The sequence below is a fragment of the Megalobrama amblycephala genome, linkage group LG6 (genome assembly GCF_018812025.1).
Source record: "Megalobrama amblycephala isolate DHTTF-2021 linkage group LG6, ASM1881202v1, whole genome shotgun sequence".
In the NCBI taxonomy this organism is placed as follows: Eukaryota; Metazoa; Chordata; class Actinopteri; order Cypriniformes; family Xenocyprididae; genus Megalobrama; species Megalobrama amblycephala.
Window position 1 is genome coordinate 5,555,189 of NC_063049.1, and position 26,595 is coordinate 5,581,783.

The 26,595-nt window shown below is 38.5% G+C and overlaps 1 protein-coding gene across 1 annotated transcript in view; it reads left to right on the top strand.

Annotated features, from left to right (window-relative positions):
- The first annotated feature begins 3,530 nt into the window (after positions 1-3,530).
- LOC125269750 (disintegrin and metalloproteinase domain-containing protein 23) overlaps positions 3,531-26,595 on the top strand; it is a 73,525-nt gene continuing 50,460 nt past the window's right edge. Inside the window, exons 1-4 of the mRNA XM_048192710.1 lie at positions 3,531-3,797; positions 5,549-5,745; positions 8,785-8,861; positions 20,272-20,335. Coding sequence (XP_048048667.1) covers positions 3,716-3,797; positions 5,549-5,745; positions 8,785-8,861; positions 20,272-20,335 — 420 coding nt within the window. The 5' untranslated portion in view covers positions 3,531-3,715. The remainder of the gene's footprint in view (positions 3,798-5,548; positions 5,746-8,784; positions 8,862-20,271; positions 20,336-26,595) is intronic.

The window sequence follows — 26,595 nt, forward strand, 5'->3', positions numbered from 1 at the left end:
ACCTGCCAACATGTACGCATTTTGCGTACCAGGTACGCATTTTGACCTCAAAGTACGCTGGTACGATTTGTCACTCTATACTACGCAAAAACCCGGTGACTCCTCTGTGCACGCCTAGTACTCAAATCCAGCAAAAGAGTTCGACCAATCAGCACTGGGTTTATTTCCCCAAATAGCAAGCGGGATGATTGACAAATGCGTACGGCCTATCAATAAAAAGACACTGCAAATTGACAGCTACACAAAATCCCGCTCAATCCCTCCTTCCACTCCCGCCGTCTGTGACTGAATTCTCAAGCGAGGACAGCACACTCACGCACTTTTAACTCCTTAAGGTAAACAGGTATAAAATGCACAAGTAATGTTGAACAACAAATCTAAATAAAATTGAAATCGCTGATTATGAAAATGTTGTGATGTGTGACTGACTGACAAGCGCTAGTCTGGAGAAACAGGCGTTTATTTATTCTCAGTGTTCAGAAACGTATAGACTACATGTGTTGCGTTATTGTGTTAATACTAACTAAAGTAACTAATTATGTTACATAGCCTAACGTTACTTATTTTGTATGAAAACTAGCACATTAGTTACTTCTGCATTTAAAATGACCGTTGTCTCAATGCTGCGCGAGCCCTCTCTCATAAACACAAACGCGCGCGCGCGCACAGAGAGGTAAAATGAAAATTGCCGTGTTTGGTTTAAAATTTGTTCTTGCTTGTGTTATTTTTTTTGTCAGAAAAGATTTTTAATTATCCACCCGTGTTTTTAAGATTTGTTAAATGACGGACGCTTTAGTTAACACAACCCCTCGTTATATGACTAACTTCTTGATATTCTTGAATACTCAATTTGTTTGCTCTTATTGGTCCTTTCTATTCGTTGTCAACTGTTTTCTATAAATATGTTTGTATTGGCTAACCTTTATTCAGTGAATGTTTGTCTTGTTTATAATTCAAAGACAGCACGCTACAAATAGAAACCCTTTTATTCTGTGGGATTTAGTATAGTATTTGGATTTTGGAATAATAAATTAAGTATTTTAAATGAATCACATGTAAACTCAATGTTTACTATTTTGTAAGGGTTTCTTAATTGTAGACTAGTTTTCATTACAAAACCTGTATAAACGACTCAACTGTCAGGTTAGTTGTATGTAAATATAGCCTTCTTGAAATTGCAAACAAAAAATTTTAGTCCATATTAAATATATGAATGCGATTCAGTTGTGGTTGTCAGTTTGTATAAGAACACAATATGCAATGCAAGATTAATCATGAATTAAAAAAATGCTTTTGAGCAGGTGTAGTAAAATTTTTAATTGTGTCAAATTAAAAACAAATTTAACAGTCAAAATTAGATTAACGAAGATGGGTGTGTGTGCTTTGTGTATTGTATTCTCAAAAATGTAAAAAAATACCCCCCCCCCCCCCCCCCCAAAAAAAAAAAAACCTGTGCCCCGTCCCGTCACACTGGTACTCGAAAAAAAATTGCCAAGGTTGGCAGGTCTGAGACTGTGGCGGGACCAATTAGAATGTGGCGGGCCGCCACAGTCTAGTCAATGTATGGGAAACACTGATCCATGGCCAGGATATAAAACGTGACATGATTTTAAAAGTGACCTATAACATCGACAATGCAATACACTTTAATTTATTTAGTGCTAATAAAATTATTAAAACTATTTGGAGAGAGAGATGTTTAATGTAACAAAATGTCAGTCATCGTGTGATAGCAAAATATAACTAGGCCTAGACTACTTGTTCTGAGCAGGTGTCAATGAACAGGCTGTAAAACTGTTGTCTAAGTTCACACTCATGAAAAACTGAAGCTGATTATCTGATTATCTAACAGCAGTCAAGTTGTCATTGTTTGTGTCAAACAAGTTGTGAATTTGTTGTAACATTAAAACAGGAGATCATGACTTACTCTGTGCTCAAAGTGATGCTCCAGTGGTTTCCTCTGTGGGTGAACGAGGATGATGGTGAACAATTCCAGGATATGCTTTTTTTTCATTGGTTGTTGCGTTAAATCTTACCCAGATACAATAGTGCTATTTTCTGATTGGCTATTGTGTAGCCTCTTTCTTATTTTTGATTGGCTGATAAGTGGCAGGTTCGAGACGCGCTTGATTCCTGCCCGGTTCCATAGAGAGAGCGGCGCGGCCAGATACATTTTGGGCGCTGCGGCATATTAAGTATATGATAAATAGTTTTTCTGCGTGAGAAATACAATGTGTGGCGGGAGTGCGTGACAAAAGACCGAAATGAGTGACTGTCACGCTCAATGCGTGACACTTGAGAGCCCTGCCTCTGCGTTCGGACACATGAGCCGTGTGTATGTTTCCCTTAGCACAGCAGCACATGAGTGTTGTTTGTATTTTGCCCGCGATACGGTCAGAACTGAAATTTGAATACGAACACATGAACAATACAATTGTTATTATGATATACAGGCTGAGCGCGCATATGATCGGTTTCAGCGCGGAGCTCCGCTTTGTGTTTAACAACACTAACCACGTGGATCCTAGCTCATATACAGAATAAAGTATCCGTGTTTAAAGTTTTTATAGACATATTTCACATACTCTCCTGCACCAAACATGAACCAGCACGGTGTATGCACACATATTTCATCAAGTCTTCTTCAAATGAATTATAATTATATGAATTATATATAATTATATGCAAAATATTCATGACCCTTTAAACGAAAGATCTTCCATAGTGTAGCTTTATTTGACCCTTTCTGCAGGTTATGAATGAGTCATTGAATTATTCACTCAACCGATTCTTTCAAACACAGACTGGAAAGCTAAAGGTATCACAGCTATTCGGAACATATATTATAGGATAATATAGTTATCTTATACATATCCACCTATGTCACACGTGACCTTTCCAACATGTTTATGTAATGTGTGGAGCATCGCAGAGCAGTGCAAGATGAGCATTTGTGCTTAAAAAGTATATACATTTTTATATATATTTTTTTTAGAAAATGACTGATGGTTTCTCTAGATAAGACTCGTATTCCTCGTCTGGGATCATGTAGAGCTCTTTGAAGCTGCACTGATACTGACATTTGGACCTTCAACCCGTTGAACCCCAGTGAAGTCCACTATATGGAGAAAAATCCTGGAATGTTTTTCTCAAACACCTTAATTTCTTTTCAACTGAAGAAAGAAAGACATGAACATCTTGGATGACATGGGGGTGAGTAAATTATCAGGAAATTTTAATTCTGAAGTGAGCTAATCTTTTAACATTGACATATTCAATAACATGCTAAAGCTATTTGGAGAGCTGTCATGATTAAAATAAAATTATAGATACATAGCTCCTTATTCATATTGCCAAACATATCTTCTATTGGCCTATAAAAGATGTATACAGGCCTAGATATTATACACCTATAAGATACTAGAGAAGTCTGCATAACATTGTACGAAGATTTATATAAGAACTGTGTACAAGATAATCAAATATAATCTTATGCAAATAAGGGTAGGCAGAGCAGCTGGTCTAGAGGGCAGGGCGACCATGTGGGCAGATGTACGGCACCTGCGCGCGGGCGCATCATTATCTGGAGCGTGCTCGCGGAGATCTCGGGCTGGCCACCGCCTTCACGCGCTGCAGCAGCATCAGGACCATCAAGGACAATGAGCCCCTAGCGAGTCACCGCATCCATACGTTTAATCGCCACCAACTATGAATCATGTATGCGCTAGTACTTTCAAATCTGCTCGCGTGCATCCTCGCTTCCTGTCTCCAGACATTCGTGGCGTCAGCGTCAGCCGGTACGTACTTAACCTTAACTGAATCACTTTGTATTGAACTTGTACAGACAGACAGTGCGAAATCTGACTGTTTTAATGTGTTTTATTAAGGAATGTGATGTGCTTTCGCGAGTGCCCGGTATGGGATGTGTTCAGTGAGTTGAGCTTCTGCAAGGACATCCTGTGTGTGTGTGTGTGTGTGTGTGTGTGTGTGTGTGTGTGTGTATGCGGAGGACAGCAGCAGCGCAGAGAGCAAAGTGTCCTGAGAGGGACAGAGACAGACATGTGCGTGCAAATACAGCTATGGTGTGTCTCTGCTACTTGATATGGTCTGGGCTCACAGAGGAGACTGCAGAAGTTGAAATGCGTCTATTTCTTCTTGCTTTGCTATTGAAATTCAATAGAGCCCGTCACGGTTAATGCCTCAATTGATACTATTGCGTAGAGCTTGGAGTCCCATGTATTTTCTTCTTAAAATAACCAGAAATGTTTATACCGTTGTATATTACTGTAAGGGATGCTATGGGATATTTTATCATATGCATTAACAAGTTATCAAATTATAATTAATCACCCAAGGTAATGGATAAGATCATATCTTACTGATAGAAAACACTGTGTTCGAGTAGATCATAAAACTTCATGAACAGTCACTAATCCTTTTGGTGTACCTCAAGGTTCAACATTGGGTCCTTTCAGTTTGTATGTTAAAGGAACACTCCACTTTTTTTTTTTTTTTTTTTTTTGAAAAAATGGCTCATTTTACAACTCCCCTAGAGTTAAACAGTTGAGATTTACCGTTTTCGGATCCATTCAGCCGATCTCCGCTTTTGGCGGTACCACTTTTAGCATAGCTTAGCATAGTTCATTGAATCTGATTAGACCGTTAGCGTCTCACTCAAAAATGACCAAAGAATTTTGATATTTTTCCTATTCTGTAGTTACATCGTGTACTAAGACCGACGGAAAATGAAAAGTTGTGATTTTCTAGGCTGATATGGCTAGGAACTATACTCTCATTACGGCGTAATAATCAAGAAACTTTGCTGCCGTACCATGGGTGCAGCAGGCGCAATGGCCTAGAAAATCACAACTTTTCATTTTCCGTCGGTCTTAGTACACGATGTAACTACAGAAGAGTCAAGTTTTAAATAGGAAAAATATTGAAACTCTTTGGTCATTTTTGAACGAGATGCTAACGGTCTAATCAGATTCAATGAACTATGCTAAGCTATGCTAAAAGTGGTACCGCCAGACCCGGAGATCGGCTGAATGGATTCGAAAACAGTAAAACTCAACTGTTTAATGAGTTGGAAAATGTGCCTATTTTCAAAAAAAGTGGAGTGTTCCTTTAATGACCTATACCTGACGAAATTATATCTTGAGAAATTGACTTTAGAAGTGTCACATGTGTCTCACATTGAGTCTGGATTCATTTCTCAGAGGAAATTTCATGAAAACCAGGGATTTCCAGCTTGTATAGAGCGATCCCAATAAAAGTCCTCAATGGGCCTGGGGAAAAGGGCAAGGCACCCGTATGTCCTGCCTCACTCTTTTCAACCAATAATAATAACAGCACAACAGCACAATGACGCATGAACTGTAGTCTGCATACAGCACACCTGACACCAAAGTCTTCCTGTAATTCCTCACTGATTTCTTTGAGGTTCAGTGTCAGATTGGCCTAGTTTAGATGGTGTTAGTGTCAGGAGTGTTCATTAAATGTGGAGATGGTTTTAGTCATGTGTGTGTGTGTGTGTGTGTGTTGTCAGTGTTGGAGGCTGAGATCTCCGGGGAGGCGGTGTCAGATGATACTGCATCTGGACAGAAGCACAATGCCAGCGGCCCGCAGGAGTCACAGCGCACGCTCACATACCCCTCTCGCCTCATCTACTACCTGAACGAAGCTTCTGAGAGCACCTACCATGACCTGAACACCTGCGCTAAGATTCCTGACCCACACGGACAGGTGAGAGCCGCTTCACTGCAGCACAGCATCTGTTACAGAATATGACACATCAGCTTATGTCTATAGAAATGTGCATGGAAGTCACTGCTGAGGCAGGATAGGGGACTGATTTAAAGGGATAGTTCACCCAAAAATGAAAATTTGATGTTTATCTGCTTACCCCCAGGGCATCCAAGATGTAGGTGACTTTGTTTCTTCAGTAGAACACAAATGATGATTTTTAACTCCAAACGTTGCGTTCTGTCAGTCTTATAATGCGAGTGAATGGCAACACCATCTATAAGAGTCAAAAAAAACATGCACAGACAAATCCAAATTAAACCCTGCGGCTCGTGACGACACATTGATGTCCTAAGACACGAAACGATCGGTTTGTGTGAGAAACCGAACAGAATTTATATCATTTTTTTAACCTCTAATACACCACTATGTCCAACTGCCTTGAGCATCGGGTGTGTGAGGTCTGAAAACGCGCTCTGATGCCGGAAGTGATGTCTCGCGCGTATACTTCAATGAGAGATCACTTCCGCCGTCAGAGTGCATTCAGACCTCACACACCAGGTAAAAAATGATATAAATACTGTTCGGTTTCTCACACAAACCGATCGTTTCGTGTCTTAGGACATCAATGTGTCGTCACGAGCCTCAGGGTTTAATTTGGATTTGTCTGTGCATGTTTTTTTGACTCTTATAGATGGAGTTCCCATTGACATGCATTATACGGCTGACAGACGGGCAACGGTTGGAGTTAAAAATCATCATTTGTGTTCTACTGAAGAAACAAAGTCACCTACATCTTGGATGCGCTGGGGGTAAGCAGATAAACATCAAATTTTCATTTTTGGGTGAACTATCCCTTTAACTGCATTAATTTTAAATGCCATCCGTTATACATTAGATTTAGTCAAACTAACGCTCATTGAGTAATAACTGCGCAACAAAAACAATATGTGGGCTTTGACAGTTGTAATCCAACTAAATCAAATATGTGCATCATCTAAAGATTGCCAGGATCTGTATATTTTTATGTTCTGCTGTTGCTGTGTGCATATTGACACCCATTACTATATGGGCTTTAGCCTCACAACAATGGCAAAACTAGCACAAGTAGAGGTAGAGGTAACAGTAGAGGAAGATGAATGATAAGATGACTAAAAGCTGCTGTAGCAAGCAGATCCTTCTAGTGGGCAAAATAAGCACCACACGGCTGAGGTGTAAGCCAGAGCTACTCACACAGGATCCCTTTATTAGCCTCAGGATCCCTGTGAGAAAGAAGTGTGCTTAATTTTATTGAATGTGTACTTGTAGTGTACTTTATATATTAAAAGTACATTGAAAAACTGTGCTTGCAGATAATGTAATAATAAATAAAAGGCCACTTAATAGTAAAGTATACGCTCATGACTGTTTCTTAACACTGTACACTGTAATAATGTCAAATTAAAAGATTTATTTAAATCATTATTTTAATAATCTTTTGTTGTGCTTCAAAGAAGTACACTTTAATGTGTAAAGTACATGTAAATTAGTTACAAATCTGTAATTAAAAATATATTTGAATACATGACACACAAGTTTCAGTAGAAATGACCCCTTACCCTTAAAGTATATTTTAGTTGATCATAAATGCTTGTCAGTACATTCAGCTACACATTAACCATATTTCAAAGACTATAGAAGTAATTATGAAATTACATATAAAGATGTACTTCAAGGGTTAGTTCACCCAAAAATGGAAATAATGTCATTTATTACTCACCCTCATGTCGTTCCACACCCGTAAGACCTTCGTTAATCTTCAGAACACAAATTAAGATATTTTTGATAAAATCCGATGGCTTTGTGAGGCCTGCATAGGGAGCAATGACATTTCCTCTCTCAAGATCCATAAAGGTACTAAAAACCTATTTAAATCAGTTCATGTGAGTACAGTGGTTCAATATTAATATTATAAAGCCACGAGAATATTTTTCTGTGCCAAAAAAACAAAATAACGACTTATATAGTGATGGTCGATTTCAAAACACTGCTTCAAGAAGCATTGGAGAGTTATGAATCTTTTGTGTCGAATCATGATTCGGATTGTGTGTCAAACCAGCAAGCTGCTGAAATCACGTGACTTTGGCGCTCCGAACAGCAGATTCGACGCACGGATTCATAACGCTCCGAATCTTCCTGAAGCAGTGTTTTGAAATTGGCCATCACTAAATAAGTCATTATTTCGTTTTTTTTTGCGCACCAAAAATATTCTCGTGGCTTTATAATATTAATATTGAACCACTGTACTCACATGAACTGATTTAAATATGTTTTTAGTACATTAATGGATCTTGAGAGAGGAAATGTCATTGCTGGCTATGCAGGCCTCACGGAGCCATCAGATTTCATCAAAAATATCGTAATTTGTGTTCTGAAGATGAACGAAGTACTTATGGGTGTGGAACGGCACGAGGGTGAGTAATTAATGACATTATTTTCATTTTTGGCTGAAGTAACCCTTTAAGTCATACTCATGTGGGTCAAAAAGCACTCTAAAGTCATTTAATAAAAATGTAAGCTATAATAAATTTTCATTTAATTGTAATTAACACACAGTTAAGTGTCCAAAAATGTTACATTTAGTTTGCGCTTAAGTATATTCTTTTAAAGTATATTATTTCCATTATATTTACTCTTTTTAAAAGTATTCTTAAAAAAAGAGGGGGGGGGGCACTTTATCATTTGATTGCTTTCTCTTATTTATTAACTTAATGGATGCAAAACAAAAGATAAGTTCAAAACAACTTCACTTTATGTAACATTTAGCTGAATGCAGACCGCACTGACTGAGTGAGACACATTTCACCAGCCCTGATAGAAAGACATGTTTGTGATTATTACTATGATAATGACATCATGCAGATATTGCTTCACAATGGTGTGATTGTACCATAAAAGCCCCATAAAAATGGGCTCATTTCCGATCGGGACTCGATCTGTAAACAGTGAGGTCTGCTCACTCTAGCATCTGGCCTGACTCCATTTTTCTTCCTTCAACAGGAGGTTCATCTCGCTCAGGCTTCATTTCAACTTCAGGCCTTTGGATCCCAAATTATTCTGGACCTCACTTTAAACAAGTGAGTATTGCGAAGTCAGTTCAGTATAAAGTAGCTTGACTGTGGCTGTATGTGCAGACTCTCATCGGTCTCATGACATGAGCGTGTCTCTCATGACTGTTGATGTGCCAGACTATCGATGTGTTGTGTCTCTGTGAGCCTAACACATGCACTTATGGGAATACAGGTCCTGTCTTGTGTGTTACTGGAAGTTTATGCGCTGGGATCCATTTTCATTCAGCTTCACGGATTTACACGGGAAATAACTCCATATCTCTTTGTCCCCACAATAAAAAAATGGTATTGAGCGCCTGACTGGTTATTGCAGGTTTTGTAACCAAAACACTACATAACTACATCCTCCAGACATTATCCAGAATCTCCAAAGCCAGACATTCATCTGCCGGGAATGTGTTTATGTGTGGTTTTGGTTAACACGCGCATACTCACAGACACGGCATCCCTCGCGAAAAAGGAGTGCTCTTTATTTGCAGCACTGAATATTGTGCTTGTGCAGGTTTAGATCTTAAAAGTATATTATTAAAAAAACTTCTTGCAGATAATATAATATTAATTAAATAAAACGCCACTTTAGTGTACCTAAAAAGAGTGCACTTTCATCACTGTTTCTTAGCACACATAAGAAAGTGCACTTTGTATTAAATGATGCATTAATAATGTCCCAAATTGTGATTATTCGTATTTAGTGCTTGCTAAAGCATATTATTACTCAAAATATTAAACTTCATTGTCTAACTTTAGCCACTCCATTTGTGTTAAGCACTTCAGTGATATTTCAAATCATGCTGCTTGCTGATGACAAGTGACATTACTTTTCTAAGCAATCTGACTTAAAATTTCTGCCTGCCGAATGATAAATCGAGCAAAAAATTAATTAAAGAAGTGCCCTGAGTCAAAGTAACTTGCTGAAAGTCAATGTCATGGCTGCGTTGCTGCATCTTACTCTTTAGTTGATTGAGGAGGCGATTTTGACACGAGACCTGAGAGGCTAAAAATACTGTAATTGTGAAAGGGAAGTGGCGTCTGTCTGTCAGACTGCTTTGATTGATAAGCGGTTTACCTCCCAGACACACTGTCTCTCTCGCAATGCCTCTGTGTGTGTGTGTGTGTGTCTGTATTCTGTGTGCGTGTGGCCGGTGTTGTGGTTGTGCGATAGTCTTGATCTAAATATAGCCGTCCCACAGCATGCAGTCCAGAGAATCCCGCTCGGACACTCGTCGTCCTCTCGCTGCACCTGTAAAACATCACTTACTTGTTATAAGTTACTTATAGTTAGAATGTCTAAAGTGAATTATCTAAATAAAAAGTTTTCCAAAAACAGTCCTGAAAGTGTACTCTCTTTAAGTGCACTTAAGTGCCATTTTATTTCATTAATATTATATTATCTGCAAGTACAGTAAAAAAAATAAATAAATAAAAAAATACATGAAGGATCATGTGACACTGAAGACTGGAGTAATGATGCTGAAAATTCAGCTTTGATCACAGGAATAAATTACACTTTACTATATATTCACATAGAAAACAGTTATTTTAAATTGTAATAATATTTCACAATGTTACTGTTTTTTGATCAAATAAATGTAGCCTTATTGAGCAGAAGAGACTTATTTTAAAAACATTAAACAATCTTTTCCAACACCAAATTTTTTAATGCTAGTTTAAATTGCTAGCAAATTGCTAAATAATGACTACAACTACCACAAGGATGCAAGTTTACATGCTGAATGAATCAGACAGTGGTTGTAGTCCTTCCATTTTTCCCTACAAGTTGAAATCATAAACAGCTCTGGTTCCTGCTTTATATTAAGTGTCATTACTATGTACTAACATTAAAATTAATCATTTGATACAATGCACCTATTATGTACATATATGTTTTACATCATACTTATATTTAAAAAAAATACCTGCATGTAATTATGGTGTGAGGACCCTATTGGAGTTGCTCAGTCAATTATTCTTCTCCTCCAAAATGTATCGCATTTTTGAGGGCCTAAACCCTATAGTGGCCCAGTAGTGCACAACGGAATAAAGCCACAACACAACGGAATAAAGCCACAACACAACGGAATCGAGCCACAACACAACGGAATAAAGCCACAACACAACGGAATCGAGCCACAACACAACGGAATAAAGCCACAACACAACGGAATCGAGCCACAACACAACGGAATAAAGCCACAACACAACGGAATAAAGCCACAACACAACGGAATAAAGCCACAACACAACGGAATAAAGTCACAACACAACGGAATCGAGCCACAACACAACGGAATAAAGCCACAACACAACGGAATAAAGTCACAACACAACGGAATCGAGCCACAACACAACGGAATAAAGCCACAACACAACGGAATCGAGCCACAACATAACGGAATCGAGCCACAACACAACGGAATCGAGCCACAACACAACGGAATAAAGCCACAACACAACGGAATCGAGTCACAACACAACGGAATCGAGCCACAACACAACGGAATAAAGCCACAACACAACAGAATAAAGTCACAACACAACGGAATAAAGCCACAACACAACGGAATAAAGCCACAACACAACGAAATCGAGCCACAACACAACGGAATAAAGCCACAACACAACGGAATAAAGCCACAACACAACGGAATCGAGCCACAACACAACAGAATAAAGCCACAACACAACGGAATCGAGCCACAACACAACAGAATAAAGCCACAACACAACGGAATCGAGCCACAACACAACAGAATAAAGCCACAACACAACGGAATCGAGCCACAACACAACGAAATCGAGCCACAACACAACGGAATCGAGCCACAACACAACGGAATCGAGCCACAACACAACAAAATCGAGCCACAACACAACGGAATAAAGCCACAACACAACGGAATAAAGCCACAACACAACGAAATCGAGCCACAACACAACGGAATCGAGCCACAACACAACGGAATCGAGCCACAACACAACGGAATAGAGCCACAACACAACGGAATCGAGCCACAACACAACGGAATCGAGCCACAACACAACGGAATAGAGCCACAACACAACGGAATAAAGCCACAACACAACAGAATCGAGCCACAACACAACGGAATCGAGCCACAACACAACGGAATCGAGCCACAACACAACAGAATAAAGCCACAACACAACGGAATCGAGCCACAACACAACGAAATCGAGCCACAACACAACGGAATCAAGCCACAACACAACGGAATCGAGCCACAACACAACAAAATCGAGCCACAACACAACGGAATAAAGCCACAACACAACGGAATCAAGCCACAACACAACGGAATCAAACCACAACACAACGGAATCGAGCCACAACACAACGGAATCGAGCCACAACACAACAGAATAAAGCCACAACACAACGGAATAAAGCCACAACACAACGGAATGGAGCCACAACACAACAGAATAAAGCCACAACACAACAGAATAAAGCCACAACACAACGAAATCAAGCCACAACACAACAGAATCGAGCCACAACACAACGGAATCAAGCCACAACACAACGGAATCGAGCCACAACACAACAAAATCAAGCCACAACACAATGGAATAAAGCCACAACTCAACGGAATCAAACCACAACACAACGGAATAGAGCCACAACACAACGGAATCGAGCCACAACACAACAGAATAAAGCCACAAAACAACGGAATAAAGCCACAACACAATGGAATCGAGCCACAACACAACAGAATAAAGCCACAACACAACGGAATCGAGCCACAACACAACGGAATCGAGCCACAACACAACGGAATAAAGCCACAACAGAACGGAATCAAGCCACAACACACCGGAATAAAGCCACAACACAACGGAATCGAGCCACAACACAACGGAATCGAGCCACAACACAACGGAATCGAGCCACAACACAACGGAATAAAGCCACAACACAATGGAATAAAGCCACAACACAACGGAATCAAGCCACAACACAACGGAATCAATCCACAACACAACGGAATCGAGCCACAACACAACGGAATAAAGCCACAACACAATGGAATAAAGCCACAACACAACGGAATCGAGCCACAACACAACGGAATCAAGCCACAACACAACGGAATAAAGCCACAACACAACGGAATCGAGCCACAACACAACGGAATCAATCCACAACACAACGGAATCGAGCCACAACACAACGGAATAAAGCCACAACACAATGGAATAAAGCCACAACACAACGGAATCGAGCCACAAAACGGAATCAAGCCACAACACAACGGAATAAAGCCACAACACAACGGAATCGAGCCACAACACAACAGAATAAAGCCACAACACAACGGAATCAAGCCACAACACAACGGAATAGAGCCACAACACAACGGAATCGAGCCACAACACAACAGAATAAAGCCACAACACAACGGAATCGAGCCACAACACAACGAAATCGAGCCACAACACAACGGAATCGAGCCACAACACAACGGAATCGAGCCACAACACAACAAAATCGAGCCACAACACAACGGAATAAAGCCACAACACAACGGAATCAAGCCACAACACAACGGAATCAAACCACAACACAACGGAATCGAGCCACAACACAACGGAATCGAGCCACAACACAACAGAATAAAGCCACAACACAACGGAATAAAGCCACAACACAACGGAATCGAGCCACAACACAACAGAATAAAGCCACAACACAACAGAATAAAGCCACAACACAACGAAATCAAGCCACAACACAACGGAATAAAGCCACAACACAACGGAATCAAGCCACAACACAACGGAATCGAGCCACAACACAACAAAATCAAGCCACAACACAATGGAATAAAGCCACAACTCAACGGAATCAAACCACAACACAACGGAATAGAGCCACAACACAACGGAATCGAGCCACAACACAACAGAATAAAGCCACAAAACAACGGAATAAAGCCACAACACAATGGAATCGAGCCACAACACAACAGAATAAAGCCACAACACAACGGAATCGAGCCACAACACAACAGAATCGAGCCACAACACAACAGAATAAAGCCACAACACAACGAAATCAAGCCACAACACAACGGAATCAAGCCACAACACAACGGAATCAAGCCACAACACAATGGTATCGAGCCACAACACAACGGAATCCAGCCACAACGGAATCGAGCCACAACACAACAGAATAAAGCCACAACACAACGAAATCAAGCCACAACACAACGGAATCCAGCCACAACACACCGGAATCCAGCCACAACACAACGGAATAAAGCCACAACACAACGGAATAAAGCCACAACACAATGGAATCAAGCCACAACACAACGGAATAGAGCCACAACACAACGGAATCGAGCCACAACACAACAGAATAAAGCCACAACACAACGGAATAAAGCCACAACACAACGGAATCGAGCCACAACACAACAGAATAAAGCCACAACACAACGGAATAAAGCCACAACACAACGGAATCGAGCCACAACACAACAGAATAAAGCCACAACACAACAGATTAAAGCCACAACACAACGAATTCAAGCCACAACACAACGGAATAAAGCCACAACACAACGAAATCAAGCCACAACACAACGGAATAAAGCCACAACACAACGTAATCGAGCCACAACACAACGGAATCGAGCCACAACACAACAGAATAAAGCCACAACACAACGAAATCAAGCCACAACACAACGGAATCAAGCCACAACACAACGGAATCGAGTCACAACACAACAGAATAAAGCCCCAACACAACGGAATCGAGCCACAACACAACACAACGGAATCGAGCCACAACACAACAGAATAAAGCCACAACACAACGGAATCGAGCCACAACACAACAGAATAAAGCCACAACACAACAGAATAAAGCCACCACACAACGGAATCGAGCCACAACACAACGGAATCGAGCCACAACACAACGAAATCCAGCCACAACACAACGGAATCGAGCCACAACACAACGGAATAAAGCCACAACACAACGGAATCGAGCCACAACACAACGGAATAAAACCACAACACAACGGAATAAAGCCACAACACAACGGAATAAAGCCACAACACAACAGAAATGCTCCCGACCACTTGGGGGCTCTCAGAGCTCGGTAAAGTTAGTTTTCCTTGCCATTGTTCTATAGAGTCGGCACTAATATCAATACCACGATTAGTTTCAACAGTATGTAACCACTGTATATCGACATGAAATATTAATTCAAAATCACCTACATGGAAAATAGCTTCATATTTATACCTGTTAATGATCTGACGCGCTACCACAGCGCATGATGAAGGGAACGTCTGCCAATTCCACCAAGTGGTTAAAACGTATAATTTGTATTCAGTAAATTACTTGTAACATTTAAAAACAGACATATTCAAATTCCAAACTTGTCAGTCTTACCAACAGGAACTAACAAACTTTGGAATTTGAACATGTCTGTTTTTAAATGTTAAACAAAGTCATTATAATGAATACAAATTATACGTTTTAACCACTTGGTGGAATTGGTGGATGTTCCCTTCATCTTGCGCCGTGGTATCGCGTCAAATCATTCACAAGTATAAATATGAAGCTGTTGTGCACGTAGTTGATTTTTAATTAATATTTCATGTCGATATACAATGTTTACATACTTAAAACTAATCATGGTATTGATATCTTTGTAAGACTGTCGACTTTATAGAACAGTGGCAAAGGAATACTAATATTACCGAGCTCTGAGAGCCCCCAAGTGGTCAGGAGCATTTCCGTTGTGTTGTGGCTTTATTCCGTTGTGTTGTGGCTCGATTTCGTTGAGTTGTGAACTTAAGTTTGCTTTTTTAATTCTGTTGTGTTGTGGCTCGATTCCGTTGTGTTGTGGCTTTATTTGGTTGTGTTGTGAACTTATGTTTGCTTTTTTAATTTCGTTGTGTTGTGCACTACTGGGCCACTGTACTAAACGCTCAAAAATTCATGAAACTTTGCACATGTGTCAGAAGTGGTGAAAATGTACATCTGATATGGGTTTCAGAATTAGGTGTGGCAAAATGGCTCAATAGCGCCACCTAGAAAATTTCAATTAAGCGCCCTTCGCACTACATTTCACAGAAAAGTATGAAATTCGGTACACACATGTAACAGCCCAATACAAAAAAGTCCCTGGGTTCAAAATCTGTAAACCCAACAGGAAGTCAGATATTTTGAATTTTCTCTGCAAAATCTTTGCAGTTTTTGCCATTTCCAGACATTGTACTTTAAGGAACTCCTCCTAGAGCTTTAATCAGATCAACATCATATTTGGTCTGTCTAATCTAAAGGCCTTTGTGATATTAACTTGCGAAGATCTTGAGTTTTCACGCCCTTGTGTCCGTGGCGGCCTGACAAAATTTTATGTTTCGCCATGAAAGAGGAAGTTGTTGTAACTTAGGCATACAATGTCCGATAATGTGTGATAAGTGTCCTGGCCTGAAGACATCTATATGCCAATGCTGCGTTCACGTCACCTCGTATTTACCGGATTCTTGAGATGACAACACGTGACGTTATATTTGGAGCTGTTCACGTCCTCGGACTGGGAATTATGCGTTTCCATGGCACCACTATTAACGCCTAAATGAATCTACAGCGGACAGGTGGTACAGCGGCCACGTGGTACATGTGGGAGCTTTCAGAAAACTCCCAGTTTACAAGCTGTAATTACGAGCTCTACGAGGACGTGAACACTTTTTACAAACTAGAATCTCGTAACTACAGGAATTACGAGGCCGCGTGAATGCACCTCAATATTCAGTTAGTCATAGTGCCACCTGCTGGTAGCAGGAAATGGCATGTTTTACACTGTAACTCACTTCCAGAAACACATTTCAATATGTCATGACGTTCCAAACATACTAGACGTTAAATCTTACAACTCTTGGCTAAGTCCTAATGTATGTTATTAACACCACGAAACAGGACGTTGTTGTAACTCAGGCATACAATGTCCGATCTTCCCCAAACTTCACGTTTGATAATAGTCCTGGCCTGAAGACATCAACATGGCAATATTCAGTTACAGTTAAAGCACCACCTGCTGGCAGCAGGAAGTGTGACTTTGCCATATTTTCCCTATATTTCCTATATCCTATATCCCATTGTTCACAGTTTTCCTAAGCCCTCAGGTGGCGGTGGCCCTGTGTGCGAGGGCCCTTTCATCGCTGCTTGCAGCTATAATTACAGCTGTATTTAATTTTTGTAACTAAATCTGTAACTAGTTTTAAAAAAAAAGAAAAAAGTTTATCAAGACAAAATTTGATGTTGGCTTGAGAAAGCCTAACCAGAAAGTTGTTTTTAGTTTGAAGTAGTTTGAAATTTAAAGGAGTTTTAAAACTTAAAGTTTAAAGATTTTGAAGGGTATACAGTCGATCAGAAAATATATTGCAAACATGTTCCTAGCATTAATTAGCTCAAGCTTGTTTTATCATGTTGCTAGCATGATTTAACACAGGGTTAACATGAATTAACACATTGCTATCATGTTTCTAGCATGAATTTACACATTGTTTGCATGAATTAACTCATTAGTAGCTTGTTTCTAGCATCAATTAGCACATACAAGGTTTTAGCATTTTGCTAGCATGAATGTGCAGATTGCTTACATGTTTTAGTATGTTGCTAGCATTAATTAGCAAATTGTTTGCGTGTGTCTAGCATGAATTAGCACATTGCTAGCACGTTTTAGCATTCTGCTAATGTGATTTATCACATTGCTAACATGTTTTATCATATTGCTAGCATGAATTAGCATGCTTGCTAGCATGTTTTAATATGTTGTCCTAGGCTAGTTGTTAAGCTTTGCTATTGATAGACAGCTTAAAGGCCAAAAATAGTCATGGTAGGATGGCATAAATCATTAAAAATATACAACACAGAACATTTCCTAAAAATGTTTTCAGATACGTTTGTACATGTCTACAATTCTCTGGGGTTGCATGTATAATTATTACTTTGACTTTTAGCTATGTGTATTTACTTACTTACATAATTAATAAGATACCATCTTAGACGTCTGTTCAAATTTCAATTTGGAACTATTTTTCAACCATGACGGGACGTGTCGGAAGGACTCTTTTCAACGGTCATTAAACGTCGAAATGTTGCTGGATTTGTACATAAAAAAGTCTATGGGAATTTGGGATTGGTCCGATATGGGAATTGCCATTTAAATATAGCAACGCGAGTCAGAACAGTCTGAAGGTCTTACCCAAATTTGGTAGTTGTAGCTTGAAAGCTCTAGGAGTTAGAGTCAGAAACCTTTGTCTCAGATGAAGAAGAAGAATTTTAAATAGCATTTCAGAAGGTTGGCTTTCTCAAGCTAACATGTTGACCTTCCCTTACCCCCTTAACCCACCTTTAACCTACACGTACATTAACATTAACATTTATTTATTTATACAGCCCTTTACAACACTCAAGGTGAACCAAAGTGCTTTCCAATAAAAACAAAAATTACAAGCCAACAACAAGAAAAGACATAAAATACACAAAAATGCCACAACTGCTAGATATTAAAAGCCAGTCTAAATAAATAAGTTTTAAGCTTTGCTTTAAAAAGGCCCAGGTCACGCTAGCAGGTTTTTACCAAACCTGTCTGTGCTGCTGTGGGACATTAAAGTCAACAAGGAAGCAAAATGGTCCCTGCCCTATATCTGAAAACACATTCCTGGTCAAGTTGAGCACGATTCCAGATGTTGTTCCAGAGAAAATAAATCTTTTCCTTTGTAATAATTCATGAAAATCTAACAAATTCCCCTTGGCAGCTAAGATCACCTAGGCCGTATGTAGATGTTTATCTGCGGTTGTAGCCTTTCTAAAATCTTGCCAACAATCAAAGCACTAATTTAATGGTAGTTAATGTTATTGTAAAAAAGGTTGTGATAATAATAGCAAATAACAAGTGACTGATAAAAGAAGTCTTGCCATTGGAATACACTGAGATTGTGTTATTGTAGTGTTACTTTATCAGTTCATGACGGTAAACTGGGTCACGCCGGGACAATAGCATTGCTATATCAAGGCCATGCATGTACACGGATAGAGAAGGATATCCTGATATTCCCTCACATACACATGCACACCAGCCTAACACCCATTAATACCAAAAATAGGCTAATATTCTAATCTCAGCCCTGTTTGCTCACGAGGAAACATGACTGTGTGTTAGTTATTTCCACAAGGTTACAGTAAAATGCTGTTCTGGCAGAAATGGGCCTCTCTTGAAGCTCAGTCAGCTAAGAATGAGACAGTTAGCAGTTTGTCAGCTAGAGTGCATGATTGTGTGTTGTGCCTCGCTGACTCAAGTCCAGGCTTGTGATGAACAAAGGATGTTGAAGGTCAATCAGTGTCACCTCCTCATGCACACACACACTAAACACTGCCTACCTTCATTTTACACAAATACTCACTGAGTCTCAGCCGAAAACACCTGTTAGATTCGTCTCTTTTGACATAACACATCAGGTGTGCGATGACAGGGCCGACAGATACAGTATGTGATCCTGAGTGGCCAAAGTCCCTTTCAAGGAAAGTCTGTTCACTCGGCAGCCATATTTGCAGTGTTTCCGGGCCAAGACTAAGTTTTGTCTACTGGGGGATATAGTAAACTTTGGGTACACAGCTATTTTTTCTTCTATAAATGAAGTACACTTGAAGTATATTCTCTATAAAGTTTAATAGTTTTTATTCTGCAATTGTACTTAACATTATACTTGCCTTACAGTTTATTTATTATTTTTGCACTTTATACTTCTAGGGTTCATATTTAGATATTAATTTTTATACTTAATAATAAACCTTTAACTGTACTTGAAGTAGACTTTGTTAATTACATTTATGTATTATGATTTATGTATTACATAAAGTACTACATTTGCTAAATACATACTTAAAATGTTAAATAAACTACAATACTTAAATAAACCTTTCTTAAGTATATCTTGATCAAAAGATTAAGTACAATTATAGGCCAAATATACTTTGACTTTTCTGTACACTTGTAAGGCAAGCATTTTTGTTAAGTATATCTCTGATAAGTACAAGACCATCCTGTAGATATACTTTGTTATTTGTAGTATACTAATAGCACTTGAATTTCTTCTTCTTTGTATGAGTATGTAACACAAATGCTGAAAATATGCAGAAAACATGTGCTGCACATATGTTGAACTGAGTGCAATGACATTTAGCCTGAATTATAGGCTCCGGTCCAACAAACTTGGGTTCAGATACTTTCCTTTCATACAGACAGACAGTCTCTGTGTGTAAATTTGAGCCAGAATACCAGAGTCTTCTGATATCCAGAATCAACAGATGATCATAAGTTCGTGCCAGTTCACATTTGTGTGTGTTTTTGTGTTCCAGTGATCTGCTGTCCTCAGATTATGTGGAGATACACTATGAGGAAGGAAAGCCTGTCCTTGGGAAGGTATAATCTAAGCATTTTTAATTAATTGTTTGTCACTTTACTCTGAATTGTATAGCTGCTTTTCCACCATAAGGCACCGATCCGGCACAGTCGGTACAGATATGGTTGCTTTTTCCACTGTGGGTCTGATAACGAAGCTTTTTGGAATGTAATACAAATGCATCACTAGTTGTCTTGGTAACGCAAGGGTTTACAGATGTAAATAGCCACTGCGTTATGAAGCGTTGGTCATTGTAGCCAATCACAGACCTATCTGTTGAGTGTGTGAACACAACGGCCAATCAGAGGTGTTTAAGAATCCGCTTAACAGTGCTCAAAATGCTAGGGGGAAATGCTGGTATCATCACATTTTTAAAATTTCAGTACCGACTTGGTACCGAAGACGGTACTTTGGACAACACTAGGACAGAATATTAAATACAGAATCAAATTCGCTCCCCTATACCTCATTCACTATTCCCTACATTAGTCCACTAATATAGTCCACTTAAAGGAGTGAATGAAAACGTGTGAGTGAATTCAGACACTGAGTGTTGGCATAGTTTGTGCTTGCTGTTTAATAATCATTTGAAACAGCAAATTGGCAGCTCCAGTAAGTAATGAAAAGATTGTCACATTGACGACATGTCGACCTAAGACGACTGTCACAGTGCATTATGGGTATTATTATTATTATTTTTATTATGCATATTTTTTTTTGTTAACAGGGACATTGCATATTAATAAAACATTTCTGTAAATGCACCAGAATTAGCCGAAGGCTATCTTTCATCTGTAGTTCCTGGGCAGAATGTTACAGGTCACCCTAGAAAATAAATATGTGGATAAAGTACATGCTGGTAATTTATTAAGCTGTTTAGCATACATTGTTATTGAGGTGCATTGTGGGATTGAATGAGTGCACTCGATAACTTCATCTATGGTTTCGGGCACCGCTGCAAATGGCTGTCCCCTCAAATAGTGCTCTAGTTCACCCAAAAATGAAAATGATCCCATGATTTACTCACCCTCAAGCCATCCTAGGTGTATATGACTATCTTCTTTCAGATGAACACAATCAGACATATTTTGAAGAATATCCTTAGTCCTTCAAGGTTTATAATGGTTGTGAATGGGGGGACCACATTTTTGAAGTGAAGTGATGCATTTGTGCAAGAAAAATATCCATATTTAAAACTTTATAAATTCAAATAACTAGCTTCCGGTGGATGACCGTACGCATACTGTGCAAGTTGATTTGGGCGGAAGAGCAACCTTTGACCCGAAAGCAATGACGTAATGACAAACGTGGAGGCTCAGAGGAGAGAGCGAAACAAAACACTGGTCACGGATTAGAAGTTTGAACAGCGAGAGGCGTCTAAGCTTAGATACTCCTACATCCTGCGTCATCCATCACGTCACGGGTTACTCATTTGGCACAAGCCGACTTGCGCAGTATGCGTACGGTCGTCTGCCGAAAGCTAGTTATTTGAATTTGTAAAGTTTTAAATATGGATATTTTTCTCATAAAAATGCTTCGCCTTTATTAACCCCCTGGATTACTTGGATTTGTTTAAATATACTAACTGCTCTCGCTGATGCAGTTTTCACAGTTTTTAAACTTAAATGGACTGAGGCAGTTGGTTTCCTCAATTGAGTTATCGTGAATCGTCGGGTGTTACAGTGTAATAATCCAACCGCCTGCAGTGTTGTGTGATGGTAGAGATGAGATGTTTCTGGAAAATGACAGATGTGACACAAAGATTATGAGAGAGGGATAGAGTAACAGAAAAGAGCATGACCAGAGGGGGGGGGGGGGGGGGGGGGAGAGGATGCTGATAGGTGCTAAATCATTTAAATCAAGACTTCACTGCTGAATCAGCACGGCTTGTTCACCTGCAGGTCAGGTCACATGACCAGCAGACGATACTCCGCAGTAGCAAAGCAGAGAGAAGCTGAAGATCAATCACTCTGATATTCCATGAAGAATCACTTTTATAGTAGCTATACAAACATCAGACTGTTCAACATTTGCATTCATGCATTTGTACCCAGATACCCACCGTACAGGAAAACTGTCAATTAAAATGTCACTGGTTCTGAACAATACATCTTTTGTGGGAACAAATGCATAATGGGCAAAACTGAACACATATGTGAGCCACTTAATAAGTGTTTACTTGATCGGATAGCTATCTGATTTGTTAAATTAGTGCTCCATTTACACTTAGCAACCTAAATATATCTCAGCAAAATGAATTCAAATTCACTTCCCGCGCTATATGCAAATTTAACTGAGTTCATATGAAAGAAAGTGACATGGAGAGAGAGCAGCATCAGCACTATCTCACTCCTGTAAATGAAGATGACTGTGTGTTGAGCTTCAGGATGTGATGCCAAACTTTCAGTTTCATTTGCGGCAGATTGCACGTCGATATGATGAAGAGATACTGAGCTGCTTTTCTGTGACAGGCTACATCTGTGGCGATGTGTGTTGCGGTAACTGTGTTCGCACCACTGGTGACTTTGAGGTCGCTAGTAACGTTTATGAATTGCATTCAAGGATGTTATTCATTTTGTAGACAACGAGTCAGTTTTCTTGCAGCTAAAACAAACATTTCAAAGGGGCTAAATAAAAATAGAATCAATACATAAAAAGCTCAACATTAAAGATGAACGAGAAATGTTTGCCATCGCGGCTATTTATCTGCAGTGAAAGCGCAAGCACCAGTCAGCACAGCGAGTATCACCGTATGTACACAGAGACATAACAAAAATTATAGACCCCTTAATCGACTACATCACTGTGACGTCACCGCTCTAGCTCGAGGCAAAACATAAGGATGAACTCATAGCAGGCGCGCTAATAGTTTGAGGTTTTGACTTTAAAATGTCGTCCTGTTGTGTTTTTGGCTGCCAGAAAAGAAGGAACAGAACTTTTGGTTCAAAACTAAAGTTTTACCAGATCCCGGCTGACATTCCTTCACAGAAATCAAATAGATAATTGTGGTTGAATGCAATACGGCGTACAGACTGGACGGAGACGATCATACATAATGCTCGTGTTTGCAGTGCACACTTCATATCAGGTAAAATAATCGATGCATATGTAATGGTGTGTTGGTTTTATCTAGTACAAATCAGCAAGTTTCTGTTTTATAGGTGAAAAGTCGCCAATCTTCAGCACACTAGCTAGCTTAAATGTTAAACAAACATACAGCGATAGATGTGTGTGCGCCATCCTTTGAATGGTCTCTTAAAATAATCCACATTGTTAGCCATAATCATAGTTAGCGCAGCGTTAGGTTACATTAGACAATAAGCCTTGACAAAATTCCCCGAACCACCCGAAAGTAATTTATATGTTGTCTAGGAAATATCCAAAACTTAATTTAATTTACAAAAATAGCTGTCACGGTCCCGCAGAGTCAGTGACTGTACATATTCGGACAGTTCTGAACCTTCTTCTGCATTTATGTTTAATAAATCCCTCCTAAAACATGCTAGCTTACGCTTGTCAACGCTTGCCTCTTTTTGCCTCCAGCTAAGCCCCACCCACCAGGAAACGTTGCAATGTTTACAGACTTTTAAGGGGTCTATAGGAAAGTTACTGACCGCTAAAATAACTTCTCCTCCATCTTGCCGCTGACACTCATAGACATATAATAAACACTAGACGCCCCATTGGCTGCTGGACCGTACGTCAACGGCGCCGCCATGTTGTGCGGGGCAACGTTCGCATTACGCTCATAACTGGAATTGAGAAAAATGCCTGCTTCGTGTGCTACTTGGGGCTGTATACAAATCGCTGCACAATTGAAAACCGGTCTCGGGGAATAACCTTTCACAGGTAAGACTGAACATTTGTTTCTGGTTGTATTTGGTCATTAGCCTATATTATTGATAGTAGTTGGCCACCGGAGTCAGTTAGACTAAAATAGCTAGCGATGTCACTAATTAGCTGTGAAAGTTGAGACGTGAGTTTACATGATTTCTAATAGTTTTAGCTTATGTTATTTTATAAACTAAAGTTTAAATATGCATCTCTATTTTATTAAAACCGACTTTTATGACAAGTACTCGTTACGGCTAGGTGACTGATATTTTGTTAATCTAACCCTTACTTTAAGGTTAGTTAGTGGGCTAGCTTTTCACACATTTAAGATTTCACAAAGACAACGAGTTGAGGAGACAGTGGTAAGTAGCTAGAAGGGAAGTTTCCCGACTCATCTACATTATTTAAAAGTTCGCCATTAAATGTTGATTTGTTTATATTTTTATTTCTTTTTTAGCCCATTGCAACCAGGGCTACACAAGCCTCAAGAAAAGCTAAGGAGAGCCTGTCAGTGGACTGTTCTCACCATTTCCAAGAGACTGATGGAAAATATATAGCCTTTTGTTGTTATTATTATTATACCAATACTATGTTATTATTGTACTAGTCACTATTTAATTTACTATTTTTATTATTGTCTATATTATTCTGCAATTGATATTACATTGTATTTGCGATTATTATTATACCAATATTATCAATCTATTATAGTTATGATGTTATATTATTGTCTATATTATGTAAATGATACTACATATTCTATTGCTATTATAGTATTATTATACTATATGCTATTATCAATATATTATCATGATATATTATTGTACTTATATTATTTTATAAATGTTCTATTCATTACTATTTTATTTTTTGTATACTGTTTGTTTATTGACAATATGATATACAGTACAGTCCAAAAGTTTGGAACCACTAAGATTTTTTATGTTTTTAAAAGAAGTTTCATCTGCTCACCAAGGCTACATTTATTTAATTAAAAATACAGTAAAAACAGTAATATTGTGAAATATTATTACAATTTAAAATAACTGTTTTCTATTTGAATATATTTCACAGTAATTTATTCCTGTGATGGCAAAGCTGAATTTTCAGCATCATTACTCCAGTCTTCAGTGTCACATGATCCTTCAGAAATCATTCTAATATGCTGATTTGCTGCTCAAGAAACATTTAATGTGTACAATTGTACAAAATATTTGTGTACAATATTTTTTTTCAGGATTATTTGATGAATAGAAAATTCAAAAGAACAGTGTTTATCTGAAATCTAATCTTTTGTAACATTATAAATGTCTTTACTGCCACTTTTGATTGATTTAATGCATCCTTGCTGAATAAAAGTATTCATTTCTTTAATTTCTTTTCAAAAAAATAAAAATAAAAATTCTTACTGACCCCAAACTTTTGAACGGTAGTGTATAATGCTACAGAAGCTTTGTATTTCAGATAAATGCTGTTCTTTTGAACTTTCTATTCATCAAGGAATCCTGAAAAAAAAGTACACAACTGTTTTCAACATTGAAAATAATCATAAATGTTTATTGAGCAGCAAATCAGCATATTAGAATGATTTCTGAAGGATCATGTGACAATGAAGACTGGAGTAACGATGCTGAAAATTCAGCTTTGCATCACAGGAATAAATTACTTTGTCAAATATATTTAAATAGTACACAGTTATTTTAAATTGTAATATTATTTCACAATATTACTGTTTTTTACTGTATTTTTAATTAAATAAATGTAGCCTTGGTGAGCAGACGAAACTTCTTTTAAAAACATTAAAAATCTTAGTGGTTCCGAACTTTTGGACTGTACTGTATACTTTATTATTGACTATATTATTATATACTACATAAACTATTTCTTATAGTGTATAACAAACTATTTACTATTCTCAGTTTCTTTATTTGCATTGCACTGTAGATGTACCATATCATATGTATTACCATAAAGGATCCATCAGTTATCTTTGTTGTTGTATGTTTTTGGAGTATCTATCTGTATCATTTTAGTGCTATAAAAATACAGAAAGCAGCCTGTGTGATTTGTATTTGATGATTTTTCTTTCATTTTATCAATGGTGGTCAATTCTAAGTTCAAGAAAAGCTAAAATTGCGTTAAAGACAGAAAATCCCTTTTTTACAATAAGAAAACGTTATTTAATTTAATGTGAAAATTAAATTATATCTCAGTATGGGCGTTTTCACAATTCTTATGCAAGAACAAAGCAGTCAAATACATGACAAGCCTGAGCTTTGACTATTTCTTATTAAAATAAATATTTTATATGTCTAACTATAGAGATCTTAAGTAACTAGAACTTTTTGTACACCACGTACATTATAAACCACTGAAATCGGTTGATAAATGTAAACGTTATTTTTGTTTTTATCCAGAAAAACCGCAGCTCGTCCGTTTACTTGTT